Genomic DNA, 17,348 nt, shown 5'->3' with positions numbered 1-17,348 from the left:
ATACACATCTGTACATTTATACATATATACATATATATATATACATATACGCATATAATACATATATATATATATGTATATATATATATATATTATAAGGGCACAGTCTTGCCCTTATATTAAGGCAGAATTGCTTGAGTATGGCCAGTACAAGAGGGCATAATTAGCACTTATCCAGCTTTAATATGCGTAATACAAAGTGTATTGTGTTTCATAAATCCAGCATATACAGGACCAGCAATCACAGAGAGCCATTAGATGCGGCAGTAGGGCGATCCTGCCTGACCTGCAGAGACGGATTTAGACCTCATGGGGCCCTAAGCAAGATACCAGTTTGGGGCCCCTCCCTTAAACAATCCATATCACTATACATTCATTGCTGATTCATGCCCTTGTAGAGCACCCTGAAGAAAATGTCCACCGTGACCTTGATACAATATACTTGATTTTTTTATTAACATCCATGTAGTGCTGCCTATTTCTTTCCATGGGGTATCTTTACTGCACTATTTGGAACCTGTATTTAATTACAGTCCTTTCATAAATAGCTTCAGTTACAGCACAGGCTCCCTTATGAGTCATCCTAACCTATGTTCAGAACTTGAAGGAGGCCTGGCCCCTTCACTGGCCACCTCACATACTGCCCCTTTCACTTCCTATCTCACATCACAGCACCCCTCTCCCTTCACAGCACAGACGCCCCTCCCCTCACAGCAGAGACCCTTTTCCCCTCACAACACAGATGCCCCCTCCCCTCACAGCACAGACCCCTCACAGCATAGACCCCACTGCCCTCTCAGAACTGACCCCTCCCCCCTCACAGCCCAGTCCCCTCTCCCCTCAGAGCAAAGACCCCCTTCCTCTCAGCATAGCCCCTCTCCCCTCACAGCACAGACCCCTCTCTCCCCCCACAGCACAGACCTCTCTACCCTCGCAGCATATACCCCTCTGCCCTCACAGCACAGACCCCTCTCTTTCCTCACAGCACAGACCCCTCTCTTTATTCACAGCACAGTCCCCTCTCTCCCCTCGCAGTATAGACTCCTCTCCCCTCACAGCATAAACCACCCTCCCCTCACAGCTCAGCACCATCAAAATTACCTGACGGGGATTGGTGTATTTGCGCCATGAAGCTGCATAGCTCTTCTTCTCCAGCCTCTTGAACAGCAGCACACAGTCACAGAACTAGCAATTTGTGGGCCCAGGACATACTTGCCTACTTTTAAAAACTAATTTCAGGGAGATTATAGTCAGCAGTAGCATGTGCCATGCGAAGGGGTGTGTAATGCTCCGCCCAAAGGGCATGTCTAGCTTCACCCACCATGTCACTATTGCCACTCAGGTTTTTGTTTTAAAAGTATATCTCACACACACACACTCCATGTATGCTTAAACGCTGTAAATTTATTTGAAATCAATAATAATATAGCTAACTTAGGAAAAACATCCGGAGACCTGATTTAAAAAAACAGAATTTGCAGCATGAATTATATTACATCAATATGTTACAAGAGCAGCCAGCAATTGTGAAATACAGGCTGTCATAGACTTAATGATATCCATTCATGGGACCTATTATGTTTAGCATCTGCCTCCTACAGTGGGTACAAGCACCAGTGTAATGGGCAGGGCATCCCCTCCTGCTATCAAGACTATGGGGGAGTTTAACTAAGCAAGCATGGCACCATATGAGCACGCCTACCTACATGAGAAGGAAGTTACAGTAAGTAACCCTGCTGCTGGATACATTAATCACCACCTCATGACACAGCACGATCAGCAAAAGTCACTCACCTCTCCTAGTAATGCTGCAGCGAGATTGGTCTTTCCGGAGAACCATGCACAGGCAGTGCGCTGGTGGTGGGCAGGCAGTGCGCTGGTGGGCAGACCCGACAGAGCTGCTGACTCAGTGCTATGTACACAGGGCAGCACTCACATGAGAGGCGGCAGCAGCACCCAGCGGGCGGGTCACTAGGAGCAGCGGTCACACACAGGAGGCGGCAGCACCTTCAGAGTTAGTCATCACTAGTACTACACTGCTGCTGGTAGCGCTAAAAAGAGCGCATTAATGAAAGCAGCATGTTGATTGGCTGGAAGTTACTAGTACAGATTTGTATGCCTTGTTCTGATTGGTCGGGTAATCCGGGGGATTTTTTTAACTTTCCGGGGCAGCGGGAGACTCTACAGAGATTCGGGAGTCTCCCGCAGGATGCGGAAGGGTAGGCAACTATGGCCCAGGAGCAAAAATATGCTTTAGCCCCCTGCCTTCAATGCTCCCTGGCACATACCACACCCACTGAAATTCCCCTCACCACAAACCCCTGAAGTTATAACTGACTTACTGAAATACTCTTCAACATAACTGCCTGACCCCCATACCTCACACACTGAAATACCCCTCACTCACTATCATGTCCTGAACCATAACTGGAACAAATACCCTTTCCAAAATCTGACAAAAAGAAAATACCAAATTCAAATAGTATAACATTTTCATTTCTGAAATTAAATTGTCCTACCTCTTATTGAACCTGTGGCCATTTATCCTTCTTCAGCCGGTTTAATTACTCAGAAGCTTTTTGTCAGTCTGAGGCTGTATTCTAACATTGGGGTAGGCAGTTTTTTAGAGGGGTTCACAAAAAGCAAAAAGTGTGTGTGTGTGTGTGTGTGTGTGTGTGTCTGTCTGTCTGTCTATGTATCTACACACACACACTACACACAAATAGATATACAAAGAATTAAATTATCATTTTGATGGTTATGTCAGTATAAAGGCTAGCTATCTAAATATGTAGGTCGATGACGTCAAGTACTTAATGACAATTGTCAATTATCTGTTCTGACTACAGCCCCAATTTAACTTTGGATATTTGGATAGACAGCTTTTACATTAACATTGCTAGTGCAAAAATAATATATATGTCTTCTGTATGTTTGTTTGTGCTTCTCAGTGTCTGTATGTTCTTTATTGTTTTCACCCACCCATATCTGTTGTTTTGTACAAAGTTCCCCCCCTCTTGTCAATATATTCTGTATTATTATACCCCCCACCTATACGTTCTGTATTATGTTCCCACAACCCCTCATTTATATATCCTGTATTGTGCTCCCCCTGTACGTCCTGCATTCTGCACCCTTCATCTGTATGTTCTGTATTGTGCTCCCCAGCTGTATTTCCCCTTCCCCCTCTGAATGGCCTAATAGATTTTACCATTAATTTACTCCCCCATGTATTAGTAGTAATGTGCTACCCCTTCTGTATTCACAGTAGTGTGCCACCCCTTGCTTCTGTATATGCAGTAAAGTGCACCTCCTGTATTCCCAGCAGTGTGCCACTTGTGTTCCCGGAAGTGTGCCCACCCTGTATTCCCAGCAGTGTGCCCCCCTGTGTTCCTAGCAGTGTGCCCACCCCGTGTTCCCCCCTCTGCATTTCCAGCAATGTGCCCCCTCACCTGTATTCCCAGCAGTGCCCACCCCTTGTTCCAGCAGGGTGCTCACCCCCTGTGTTCCCAGCAGTGTCCCCCCTCTGTGTATCCAGCAATGTGCATGTCCTCTGTGTTCCTAGCAGTGTGCTCCCCCTATGTTCCCATCAGTGTGCCACCCCTTGCTTCTATATATATGTGCCTCTTGCTTCTATATGTAATGTGCCCTCATGTATTCCCAACAGTGTGCTCCCCCATGTACCCAGCAAGGTGTCCCAGCCCGGGTTCCCAGCAGTGTGCCCCCCCCTGTGTTCCCAGCAGTGCCCCCCCTGTGTTCCCAGCAGTGTGCCCCCTCTGTGTATCCAGCAATGTGACCCCCCTGTGTTCCCAGCAGTGTGCCCACCCCAGGTGTTCCCAGCAGTGTGCCCCCTCTGTGTATCCAGCAATGTGACCCCCCTGTGTTCCCAGCAGTGTGGTCCCCGTGTTCCCAGCAATGCCCCCCCCTGTGTATCCAGCAATGTGACCCCCCCTGCGTTCCCAGCAGTGTGGTCCCTGTGTTCCCTGCAGTGTGCCCCATTCTGTGTATTCACCAATGTCCCCCCCACTGTGCATCTAGCAGTGTGCTCCCCGTGTTCCCTGCTTCTGTATTTACACAGTAATGTGCCTCTCCCCAGCCCAGGTATTAACTTACCTTCATTCTTTTCTCTGTATCTCTGTTGTGCTCCTCCTCCTCCAGTCCACTCTCACTCTAGCATCCAGTCGAGCGGGTCTCTTTCCACTGCCAGCATTAGTTAGCAATGTCGCAATGTGATGACATCACGTCCCCGACATTACTTACTGTACAGGGCAGAGATCATTAGGGGAATCAGGGTAGGGAAGCTGAGGACAGTGGATCCAGGTGCGCTGGCGGACACCCCGGCCCGGTATTACATTGTGCTTGCGGCAGAGGATCTCATACGCTGGAGCGGCACCAACTACACTGCTCTCTCTACAGCCCTGAGAGGAAGGCAGGCCAGGGAGAAGAGAGGAGGGCCCCCCACCCCTCTATTCTAGCAGAACAACCCACCTATTCTTTCTTACAGCCCCGGATGTGCTGCACTGCTGCTACTATACTGTGTGTGTGTCCCTCTTCCCTGCCACTGCTAAAAGCAGCAGGTCACATACATTGTAGCAGGTTCTCTCCTGGGATGGAGTTCAAGGGAACCCGCCGGGCCCTAGGTGGCTGCCTAGGTTGCCTAGCGGTAAATCCGCCCCTGCTGAGCTGAGTGGTTTTATTTCACATGTAGGCACCATTCCAGAGCATTGGAGCAAGTCTGGGAGTCTGGGGGAGCAGCAGAAGAACCTAGCACTGCCCTAGACATATATGTACATATTGGTCTCCTTATGCACTGGATAGTGATTATTATACAGTATTAATAATTAACCCCATTGATGGTCTATCTATAGTCATGCCCCTTCTCCATGAGGCCACGCCCGCTCTTCTTGCACACACCTTATGTTCCTGTTTGAAAAATGGGGAAGGGGCGCCAATGCTCTTTCTGGCCCAGGGCACTAATAAGTTTAGTTACGGCTCTGCTTCTTCCACCCCATTTCGTCTTCCACTTGTACAGTCTTTAATCCTTACCTTGCTCCTTCTCTTCTGCTGAATGCGATGACCTCCTGCTTGCCGCCAATCAGAAGCAATGTGGAAAAACCTGAGGATGGCAGGTAGGGAATAAATTGTTTATTCCCTATTACACTGCTGTCGCTGGTGAAAACCCTGATGGCAGTATATTAAAATATACCAGTTTTTGCCAGTGAAGCTTCCCCATTTGAATTATACAAATATTATGGCGGTACTTGTATTGTCACAATACCTGTTCTAGCAGATTGCAATAAATTAAAAAAAGTTTATTCCTTGAATAAAGCATTTTTAATATATAAAGGCTTCAAATTGTTTTGCTTCCACATGGAAATGAAAGCCTAAACACTGCCTTGGTAAGGCGGCATCTAAGCCCTTATCACTTTCAAATATCACCTCTGCTCCCCTACTAAAGGACAAGGGCCCTCATTCAGAGCCGTTCGCTATTTGCGGTCGTTCGTTTAAAAACAAGGGGTGGCTATTCAAATGATCCGTACGCACATTGTAGTCTGTTCACACCTCTAAGTCTGAACGAGCGAGCAAAACATACGCTCGTTTATTTGTTAAAAACGCCCCCTGGCCGCTCGCATCCTACGTCATGTCCGCTATTTATTAGATTAATCGAGTACATCGACCAGCGTATGAACTGCTCGCTATTCTTGTGGTTGGTGTTTGCTACCACAAATTTGCGAGCAGTTCTGGCTCTAAAATAACCCAGTGACGTGGTCAATGACGCTGCTGTTTTAAATATACACACCCATAAAACGCCCGTTTTGACCTTTAAGCACGCCTGCGTTCGGATCTCCACTCCCCATTTTCAAGCACTATCCCCTGTTACCACCCACATACGCCTCATTCTGTCACTCAAAATAGCAGGCACTCGCTATATAGCGTACAAACGATTTTCGGCCGCACTGACTGGTTCGCGCATGCGTACTAAAAACCGTACGCATGCGCAGATGTGCAAACATCGCTCGGAACGAGCGTACTGCCGCTAACGAGCGGCTCTGAATGAGGGCCAAGGTCCTGTACTGAACCCTGCCATTTCCTTCTTAGAAGTATTTCTAGAATAAGAGCTTTTCTAACCCTGGAGGCAACTAAAGCTGGTCACACACGTGGCGATCTGCACACGATCAGCCGATGTGTACGATTTGTGTACGTTTTCCCTTGAAACTCTCTCCGCAGCTCTGCCCATGATCTCCACATGATCTGCACACAATTTGGTGTCCAATCTTCATACGATCTCTCCTGCAGTAAAGTATAATAATAATAATTCTCCCCGGCCCCCAACCTTGCCATAGCAGAAGGTATCTAACAGGGGCATTCCTGTTTTTTGTGCAGTGTCATGTGGGAGGCCCCAGACCAGTAACTTGCCTCGGACCCCATGAAGTGTTAATCTGGCTCTGACCTGCACTGTTAATTAATTATCTGTGGGGCGTGTGTGTGCAATATCAGGTTCAGGTTTACCTTGAGCCTCAATCAACAGCAGACAAAATATTTTTGTTTTGGTCACCATGTTACTGCAGCAGTTTAATGGCTGAGGTATCTCTCTGCTGTCACCCAGGGGAATTCGTGGCTCTATAGGACCATCCCTCCAAATGATTGATACCTCTGTCTCAGTCCCTCCTCTCAGGGCTGGTGACCGCCCTCTTACTCAGACTACAGATGAAACTCCAAGCACTGCCCGCTCCTCACCACCCCTCGGGTCATCAGACAGGATCTCAGTGCTATCCCCAAAACGCTACAGCAGGGTAACAGATAGGCAGAGGTGATGGGTCGCCTCTCTGTGTGGCTCCCTCGAGTACCGTCACCAGGGCCGGCCCTAGTTCAAATTTTTGGTAAGCGAGTAGGTTTTTTGGCGCCCCCCCTATGCAGTGCCTGCGGTAGTGGTCCCCCCTGTGCAGTGCCCCCATTAGTAAGCTTATATAGTGCCCCCAGTAGTAGTCCCCCTATGCAGTGCCCCCAGTAGTAGTCCCCCCCCATGCAGTGCCCCCAGTAGTGGTCCCCCCTTGTAGTGCCCCTAGTAGTAATCCCCCCTCTTGTAGTGCCCCTAGTAGTCCCCCCTTGTAGTAGTCCCCCCATTGTTGTGCCCCCAGTGGAGGTTCCCCCCCATGTAGTGCCCCCAGTAGTAGTCCCCCCAGTAGTAATCCTCCCTTCAAGTGCCCCCAGTAGTAGCCCCCCTTCTAGTGCTCCCAGTAGTAGTCCCCCTTCTAGTGCCCCCATTAGTAATCCCCCCTTCAAGTGCCCCAGTAGTAATCCTCCCTTCTAGTGCCCCCTGTAGTAATCCCCCCTTCAAGTGCCCCCAGTAGTAATCCCCCCTTCCAGTGCCCCCTTTAGTAATCCCCCTTCAAGTGCCCCAGTAGTAATCCTCCCTTCTAGTGCCCCCTGTAGTAATCCCCCCTTCAAGTACCCCCAGTAGTAATCCCCCCTTCAAGTGCCCCCAGTAGTAATCCCCCCCTTCAAGTGCCCCCAGTAGTAATCCCCCCTTGTAGCCCCCCCCAGTAGAGACACACATAATAAAAACAAAAAAACAAAAACACTTACCTGAACCCCCCTCTCCTGCTCCCGCCGCCGCTATCAGCTACTCTGGACCATTCTCCGGGGCCGCTTTGCATTATGGGAGAGACGTCGTCATGACGACGTCTCTCCCATTACCCACTGTGGGAACCGGAAGATGGCTCCCGCAGTGGGAGCTGCAGCAGCCAATGAGAGTCTGACAGACTCTCATCAGCTGCTGAAACAAACACACAGCTGCCGGCTCCGGCGGCTGTGTGTTTGGCACTGTGTAGCGCTCAGTCTGCACCGCGGTAAGCCTCTGAAATCTGCATGGTCGCGGCCGCGGTGCCCTTCACTATGTGGCGCCTTACGCGGCCGCGTACCATGCGTAACCATAGAAGCGCCCCTGACCGTCACCCAGAGTCGTAGCTAGACTTTTTGGTGCCCTGTGCCAGGAAGAGCATTGGCGCCCCCCTAATTTTTCAAAGGGAAATGATACACCCAAAAAAGGGGAATTGCCTAATGGGGAAGGGCCAGGGAAGAGATAGGGAAGGCCAGGAGATGCTGGGGATGAAATAAGAGAAAGTTATAAGTGAGAATGATAATAAACAGAAATTTGACAGGCCCAAACAGCGCCCCCAGTCCTGTGGTGCCCTGTGCGATGGCACCGTCCGCACAACCCTAGCTACGGCCCTGCCGTCACCACCTGTCAGCTGAACCTCCACCTCGTGACAGAAGCCTCTCACCAGTGCCAGCATCCTGCTCTTTGTCCATTATATTATAATGGTTGCAGGGTGTGCGGTGCACACGGGCCACTGGGTCCAGAGGGGCCCACAAGACACACCCTGCACCCATTTATTCAATACTTACCTCTCCGGAGTCCTGCATCGGTGGTAGCAGCGCTGTACAAATCACCGACAGAATGGTGCGGCAGCCATTTTCCCATTATTTTGCGCATTCGCAGAAGGAAAATCGCCGGGAAAATGGTTGCAGTGCAGTAGACTCTGGCACAGTGCTAAAGCCTACTAGTGCCCAGAGTCTGGCTCAGTGCGCTGCTGGCCACCAGATAGAGAGGAGGGGGCCCCGGACAGAGGCTGCATACAGGCCCTTCCTCTCTTAGTACATTCAATTACACTGTCAGTACTCACATCAACATCAGAGCATGGGGGCACATACATTTCACAGGGGTTCTTATCACATCAGTGAATACCCCCATTAGCCCTAACACAGTTCTTTGGTGGGGTATCACAGACGGTCTCAGGTGATCGTATGATTACATTTGAAAATATGTTTTCATTCTTTCCACCAAGAACTTTTTTCAGGTGGATCTGCAAACCCGCAAAACTAGGTGCACACTGATTTTACAGGGACAGTTCCAAGGACCAGAAAGTGGGAATGCACCTAGTCCTTGATAGATGTATTTGTGCAAATAAAGAAGGGATGCATGTCCTCCTTCTTGTAGGTTGTAAATGAGCATTCAGGTCTATGAAGATATATGTGCAGTACAATCATTGCTTTTATAATGGCTAGTGCTCATAAGTTTATTTTTAGTACAACTTTCAGAGCAGTTTAGCAGCCACTTTCAGTTTCAGATGCACAAGGCAGTTCTGTCCTCCTGGTGTCACCATTGATATTAGACTGGAAGAGGAAGTATGTACAGTATAGCAGAGTCACTGAGATAACTGCTACAGATTGCACAAGGGAAATTCCTCATTTACGAAATAAATCCTATTTAATGCCAGTGCAAAATCAGTACCCAGCCATTCTCTTATCTATCCAGGCTGTACAAGGCGTTGCTGTCCCTGCTTAGCTGAGAGTGACAGAAGCAGAGAATGGAGAATTCTACAGAGAAAGGTAGGTGCCTTATTACAAGCTGCAAAGGTCACAACTAACTCATTAACATAATGGTTTACAGTACAATGTACTTTACTAAATGCACATATGCTGCACCATATTTAATAGATGAAACACAATATTTCACTGTGTCACCTTCACAAAACTTTTACTTTGTCATCTACTAACAGTACAATATGTATAACTAACTTTTTTACTGTGTCATCTACTAACATTACAATACTGTATATATAACTGTCTAGTTAGTTGTGTGGTTCATTGCACTAGTACAACAAAAAGAAAATACAGATCTGTAGTGTCAGAATGAATGAACGATTAGCCCTTGTGGTTTAAATCAGACACCCATTGGAGATGCAGAATATACAGATTTTACAGATTATGAAAAAATATTTAATGTTTTCATGACCGTAGTAACCTTATCATGCTAGCTGCTGTTTTTGATGTTTTGAGGTGCATACACACGGTCAGATTTTTCTTCAGATCTGAACGATAACAATTTAAAAAATCAGATTTCTGTCAGATATGTCAGATGAACGATTTGAATGATGCGCGTTCCCAATGGTCAGATAACGATATCTGACATCTGATGTGTTTGCAGTCAGACTTGGACGATTCCATTCATTTTAATGCAGTCAAACATCGTTCAATCATTCAAATCTTTGGTAAAATCGTTCAAATCGTTCAATCGTTCATCTGACAGATCTGACAAATCTGACCATGTGTATGCTCCATTATATTAGAGAATCAGGCATTAAAGCAGTGGTTCCCAAACTGGGTGCCAGGGCACTTGCAGGGGTGCCGCTGGTTAGTGGTCCAAGATCAAATTTATGGTCAATGTGAGAGGCAAAACCAGTGCTGGTGGCTGCCAATCATAAAATATGTAACAAACACAACCCTGTCCACCTCCACATAGCCACTGAGCCTATGGGTGACACGTAAGTACTATTTACTTCATTTAATAATTTTATCAGAATTTCTCAATAATAAACTTTTGGTTAGGAGTGCTGTGAAAAAAATGCTGATACTCTAGGGCAGGGGTTCCCAACCACGGTCCTCAAGGCACACTAACAGTCCAGGTTTTAAGGATAGCCATAATGAAGCACAGGTGACTTAATTAGTACCTCAGTTATTTTGATTTAACCATCTGTGCTCAAGCCTGGATATCACTAAAACCCGGCCTGTTAGTGTGCCTTGAGGACTGATGTTGGGAATCACTGCTCTAGGGTGCCTTGATTCAAGAAAGTTTTTGAACCACTGGATTAAAGGGACATTGCCATCTAAATTGTATAATTTTAATGTCTACATAACCATTAATGTTGTAGTTCATAGCTGTTTAATGTGGAAAAAAGTATATTTTTAAAAAACTTTTGTTACATTTTCAGCTCTTGTTTATTGTTACTGTTCCCTCAATCGCAATGATATGTAACTTTTTACCATACTATAAAAATAGATGCTTACTGTAATTATCATTAATACTTGATACTTCTTTATATTTAGCCTTGGCCAGGCTGTCCTTACAGGGCTTATGTAGTTTAGGGTCATTAGTTTCTCACTAGTTACACTTTGCATTAATGAGATTGTCCAGGAAACTGTGAGATTTAATAGAAAAATAAAACAGGAAAAAATGGATTTGTTACTTGAATTACTTTTATGTTACATTCATAATAGAAATGTCCTATAATTAAAATTCTAAAACGTTTAAAAAAATAAAAAGCATGATGCTGTCCTTTCAGTTGTCTTTATAGACAGCAATAACAACAGTGACACCTGTATGCAATAATGCTGTTTCTGTATAGGAGGTGCAGAATGCTGAAATAAATACATGTAATTATGATTTGTATTGTGGTAATATGATAGATATCATGGTGCTCTACATTCTACACATATCTGTGTACAGCAAAAGAACATTTTGGAGCTGATGCATACTGTAGTAGAACGTAAGTCGGCTGTACCTACACTCACATTGTGTGCACGACAGTAAATGCGGATTTAGCATCGGCACTATCGCTGGTGTAAAAGGCGTATTCACGCATAAGTACAACTCTGCACAGCCTGCAATTCCATCAGCACATCTTCCACAAACTTTGCCTATATGCTAACGTCCCATTACCTCCCCTTCAGCCGCAAGTAGAGATGCTCCTAAGTAATGCACAATGCTGACTTGGCGTAGATGCGTACACTTGGCTTCGGAGCATGCACAGAGTGAACAATTGTAAGATCCATGTGCAAAACTGATTTTCAATCAACTGTGCATCAGCCCCTTTGTGAGGAAAATTGGACTGACTGCTGCACCCTATGTGTGAAGGTCTGGGGTTGTTGTGGACCCGGGGTGGTGACAGGAGCAGACACAGAAGCAGATTTAAATAAAAAGGTGGAGTTTTTAATAAGTGATTTAGCAGACATGGGAATGGCAAAAGAAAAAGTCCAGGTTTAGCACTAAAGTGCACTTGATAACTGTGGTGAAGCAAATGGGAGAATGTCCAGATAGTGACAGGCAGATAATGTCCAGTATACAGGTTTGGTGAGCTGTAACGAAGTGCAGGCAGATGTAATGAAGGCCAGCTGGGAGTTAGAATGTGAGGCAAGGTGCAGGGAAACAGCAGGTTCAGCTACTCAGGCAGGGGAAAGGTAAATGGAGGGTGCAGGGTGAGTCCAGCAGGTTTGGAGCAGGCAAGGTAACAGGCTAGTAGCACTTCCAGGCAGACAGTTAAGGCACAGGTACTCTCTCTCAGCAGCAGCTGAGAAACACGTTGCACTGGCAATGAATAAAGGCTCTGGACCTTCCTAAATACCAGGTGCCGCACTGTGACTGGCTGGAAAGAGCACATGACCCACCAGGATTGGATAGCTTGAATCACATGACCTGAGGCAAGATGGCAGCGCCCATGCCAAACGGAACGGAAACACCACCATGCCGAGAAACCCTGGCCGTGACACTATGTAGATTATAAAGGTGAAAGTCTGGTTAGGGGACTCCAGTAGGACTACTAATTGAAGAGTTGATACCACTTAATTGAAATTAGCGTCAGGTTTGTTGAAATTTCATCACAAATGAAATTGCATAATTCCAATGTCACAAATTGTGGATAGGAAACCATCGCTTTATATATGATATATGGAAGGAGATTTGCATAAACTTGTAACAAATTTCACTGGTATGCTGCCTGCTTCCTCAGACTTGTTTATGCTAGAGATGTGTGCCAACCCTCGTGTTTTAGTATTGTATCTGGATCTCCTCTTGTTTTGGATCTGGATTGGTTTTGTTTTTTGGTTTTGGATCTGTATTTTTTCTAAAAAACTCATAAAAATAGCTAAAATCACATAATTTGGGCCTGTTTTTGTTCCTGCAGTATTATTAACCTCATTAACATTTCTTTCCACTCATTTCCAGTCATTCACAGCTCACAATATTGATTTTTTATCTAGTTAAGGGCCAAAAGGTTGCATCCAGCTGCTGGCTGACTAAGCTAAGCGACAGCAGTGCGCGGCACTAACATGTGGCAGTTCAGCTTCGAATATGGCATAGTGTGGCAATATTTATTACGAATACACTGCATTTTCCACTTGCAGTGTGACAATATTTTTTACGAATGCACTGCATTTTCCACTAACAGTGTGACAATATTTTTTATGAATACACTGCGTTTTCCACTCACTGTGACAATATTTTTTACGAATACACTGTGTTTTCCACTTAGTGTGACAATAGTTTTTATGAATACACTGCGATTCCACTAACAGTGTGACCATATTTTTTACGAATACACTGCATTTTCCACTTACAGTGTGACAATATTTATACAAATTCACTGCATTTCCACTAACAGTGAGACAATATTTTTTACAAATACACTGCGTTTTCCACTTACAGTGTGACAATATTTTTTATGAATACACTGCATTTTCCACTCACTGTGGCAATATTTTTTACGAATACACTGCGTTTTCCACTTACAGTGTGACAATAGTTTTTATGAATACTCTGCGTTTCCACTTACAGTGTGACCATATTTTTTACGAATACACTGCATTTTCCACATACAGTGTAACAATATTTTTTACGAATGGACTGCATTTCCACTAACAGTGAGACAATATTTTTTACGAATACACTGCGTTTTCCACTTAGTGTGACAATATTTTTTATGAATACACTGCGTTTCCACTAACAGTGTGACAATATTTTTTACGAATACACTGTGTTTTCCACTTAGTGTGACAATATTTTTATGAATACACTGCGTTTCCACTAACAGTGTGAGAATATGTTAATACAAATACACTGCATTTCTTTCCACTAACAGTGTGACAATATTTTTTATGAATACATTGCATTTTCCACTTACAGTGTGACAATATTTTTTACGAATACACTGCGTTTTCCACTTACAGTGTGACAATATTTTTTACGAATACACTGCATTTCCACTAACAGTGTGACAATATTTTTTACGAATACACTGCGTTTTCCACTTCCAGTGTGACAATATTTTTTACGAATACACTGCGTTTTCCACTTCCAGTGTGACAATATTTTTTATGAATATACTGCATTTCCACTTTCCACTTACAGTGTGACCATATTTTTTACGAATACACTGAGTTTCCACTAACGGTGTCAATATTTTTTATGAATACACTGCATTTTCCACTTACAGTGTGACAATATTTGTTATGAATACACTGCGTTTTCCACTTAGTGTGACAATATTTTTTATGAATACACTGTGTTTCCACTTACAGTGTGACAATAGTTTTTTATGAATACACTGCGTTTTCAATAACAATGAGACAATATTTTTTATGAATACACTGCATTTTCCACTTACAGTGTGACAATAATTTTTACGAATACACTGCGTTTTCCACTTACAATGTGACTACTTTTTATGAATACACTGCGTTTTCCACTTACAGTGTGACAATATTTTTAACGAATGCATTGCATTTCCACTTACAGTGTGAAAATATTTTTTATGAATACACTCTGTTTCCCAATTAGTGTGACAATATTTTTTATGAATACACTGCGTTTCTTTCCAATAACAGTGTGACAATATTTTTCACGAAAACACTGCATTTCCACTAACAGTGTCAAAACTTTTTACGAATATACTACATTTTCCACTAACAGTGTGACAATATTTTTTATGAATACACTGCGTTTCCACTAACAGTGTCAATATTTTTTACGAATACACTGTTTTCCATATAGTGTGACAATATTTGTTATGAATACACTGTGTTTTGTACTTACAGTGTGACAATATATTTTACGAATACACTGCATTTTCCACTTACAGTGGGACAATATTGTTTACGAATACACTGCGTTTCCTCTTTCCACTAACAGTGTGACCATATTTTTTATGAATAAACTGCGTTTTCCACTTACAGTGTGACAATAGTTTTTTATGAATACACTGCGTTTCCACTAACAGTGAGATAACATTTTTTATGAATACACTGCATTTTCCACTTACAGTGTGACAATATTTTTTACGAATACACTGCGTTTCCACTGACAGTCTGACAATATTTTAATACGAATACACTGCAATTCCACTAACAGAGTGACAGTATTTTTTACGAATACACTGCATTTCCACTAATAGTGTGACAATATTTTTTACGAATACACTGCGTTTTCCACTTACAGTGTGACAATATTTGTTATGAATACACTGCGTTTTCCACTTACAGTGGTACAATATTATTTACAAATACACTCTGGGCCTGATTCAGAGCCGAACGCTCTGAAAGAGTGCTTGCTCTGAATCAGGGCTTTTTTTTTTTGTGCGGCCTCCTGGATGCTCGCATAGCTGTGGGTGACCACCCACAGCTATTGCGTGCGGCCAGGGGATGGTCACGATGGTCTCAACCATCGCGACCATCGGAGCTTGCGACGAGACCCTTTGCGGTAGGGTCTTGTTCCCGCAAGCCCCAGTGAGCTTCTGGCTCTTAATAGAGCTTCAAGCTCACCACTGACATCACTCGTGACGTCAGTGTGGCCGCCCCCAAACGGCAGGCGTTCCATCAGGAACACCTCAGTTTGGTCAGCCACCCCCCCTGCCCGCCTCCAAAACAGGGTGAGCTGTCGATCATCATCGACAGCCGCCCCCTTTTGGTGCGAGACCCGGAGCGACGGAGCGACCGTCGCTAGCCGGGTCTCGGACATGCGCAAGTCGGAGCAGGCTCCAGCCTGCGCATGCGCAGTGGCCGAACATCAACCCACTCGCGAGCGCATAGCCGGTTGGGTTCGGTTCTCAAAGAACCGGACGCGCTCATCTGTAGTTTATGCCAATATTTATTTAGGGAATCATTATATCCTGATGCTGCAATGAGATTATACTGCACATCAGAGTACCAGTGTTGCGTCCTCCTAGTTGGCAAATCAAAGGCCAAATTTCTGTAAATCTCATTCCATGTCATATATAAGTGATTGTTTCCGATAAACTATTTTTGACACCTTGCAGCATACATGAATTTTTGGGTAGTCACTCAGCACGGGCGCAGTCCACTCTGCTGCTGCGTTGCTGAAGAGGTCATATCTGGCCTAGGTCGAGTCTGAGCCACTGGCAAGTCCAGCCCAGCACTGCCCGAGCCAGAGTAGAAAAGAGCAGGACAGCAGATATGGGTACTGGCGGTTACGGCTGGAGCACTTAAGTCTGCCATCCGTGGCCCCACTTGGTGCCTGTCTGGGCCTCGGAGCCCCTCTGGACCTTGGGGCCTGGTAGGGGTGTACCCTTAGTCCCCCCCAGTTGCTGGGCCTGATGAGGCTTTGCAGTGGAAAGAGGGTGGCGCAGACTGCAGGCAGTTCGGTTATAGTTCGAGGGAAGGAAATGAGTGCTAAAGAAGAACAAAGGGCCTGATTCAGAGATGTACGCAAACACGATGCTTTGCATGCATCTACGATGGTGGGAGGACTGTGCATGTGCACAATGGGTCCTGCGAAATTGCTTGCAGTGCCCTCTAAGCCACAGCCTGCCATTTGGGGGTGTGGAGGGGGCGGCGCTGGGCAGCGTTTCCGAAAATGGGGCTGTTGTCCTTTTTTCTGGGAGTGCAGATGCCGAGGACAGTGGGCCTGATTCAGACCCGCTCGCAAGTGCTATGCGCTCGCAAGCGGGTCGATGGCTGGGCAGTGCTCGAGCCCCGGAGCGAGTGAGAAATTACTAGCTCCGGCGCTCGCATCCAAAAGGGGCAGCTGTCGATGTTGATTGACAGCTCGCCCCATTTGGTAGGCGGGTCGGGGGGGTGGCTGGCCAAACGGAGGCGTTCCCGAAGGAACGCCTGCCGTTTGGGGGTGGCCCCACTGACATCACGAGTGATGTCAGTGGTGAGCTTCCGGCTCTATTAGAGCTGAAAGCTCACTGGGGCTTGCGGGAACGAGACCCTACCACAAGGCGAGTGGCCAGGAGGCCAGTTTAAAAAAAAAAAAAGCAGCCGCCCTGATTTTGCGAGTGGCTCTGAATCAGGCCCAGTGTCTGCATCTACTGTACCATTGCAGATTTACTGCAGCACAGATGCCAATCTGAGTATGTTTCGATGTTGAATCAATCCATGCAGGCATCGAATCTGAGGTACTGGCTGGAGGCATCTTTTTCCTTTAGACGTCTCCTGCAGAATTAGCATATATACACACAAAAGCTGCTGTGTACATAGGGCCTGATTCTGATTTGGGAATAGAGTAAGAAAGAGCAAGAAACTTTGCATCTTGGTATCACCATGCTGCCTGAAGGTGGGACAGATTTTAAATGTGCAGAGATTTAGCATTGTGGGAGGGATGAGTCCAAACTGAAATCTAATCTTCCCCACTGCAACTGTGAACGCTGGCCTCTGAAGTGATCAGAGGCTACGGAAACCTCCGATCGCTTCTGAGGCCAGAGGAACTCATTCAGACTGGCTCGCTAGATGCGTGCTCTCGCACCCAGCGTATGCAAATTCAGCCAAGTGAC

At 45.6% G+C, this 17,348-nt stretch overlaps 1 protein-coding gene across 2 annotated transcripts in view; it reads left to right on the top strand.

The window, feature by feature from the left end:
- SLC11A1 (solute carrier family 11 member 1) overlaps positions 1-17,348 on the top strand; it is a 157,723-nt gene that overhangs the window by 20,433 nt on the left and 119,942 nt on the right. The window contains exon 2 of one of the 2 annotated variants that reach the window (XM_088472418.1): positions 9,320-9,393. In XM_088472418.1, coding sequence (XP_088328544.1) covers positions 9,372-9,393 — 22 coding nt within the window. In that variant the 5' untranslated portion in view covers positions 9,320-9,371. Of the gene's footprint in view, positions 1-9,306; positions 9,394-17,348 lie in introns of those variants that run through there. The other variant, XM_088472417.1, reaches the window with a different exon arrangement.

Source organism: Taudactylus pleione, unplaced genomic scaffold, assembly GCF_031769625.1.
Source record: "Taudactylus pleione unplaced genomic scaffold, aTauple2 ptg000122l, whole genome shotgun sequence".
Lineage (NCBI taxonomy): Eukaryota > Metazoa > Chordata > Amphibia > Anura > Myobatrachidae > Taudactylus > Taudactylus pleione.
This window is presented reverse-complemented; position numbering and strand designations above follow the sequence as displayed.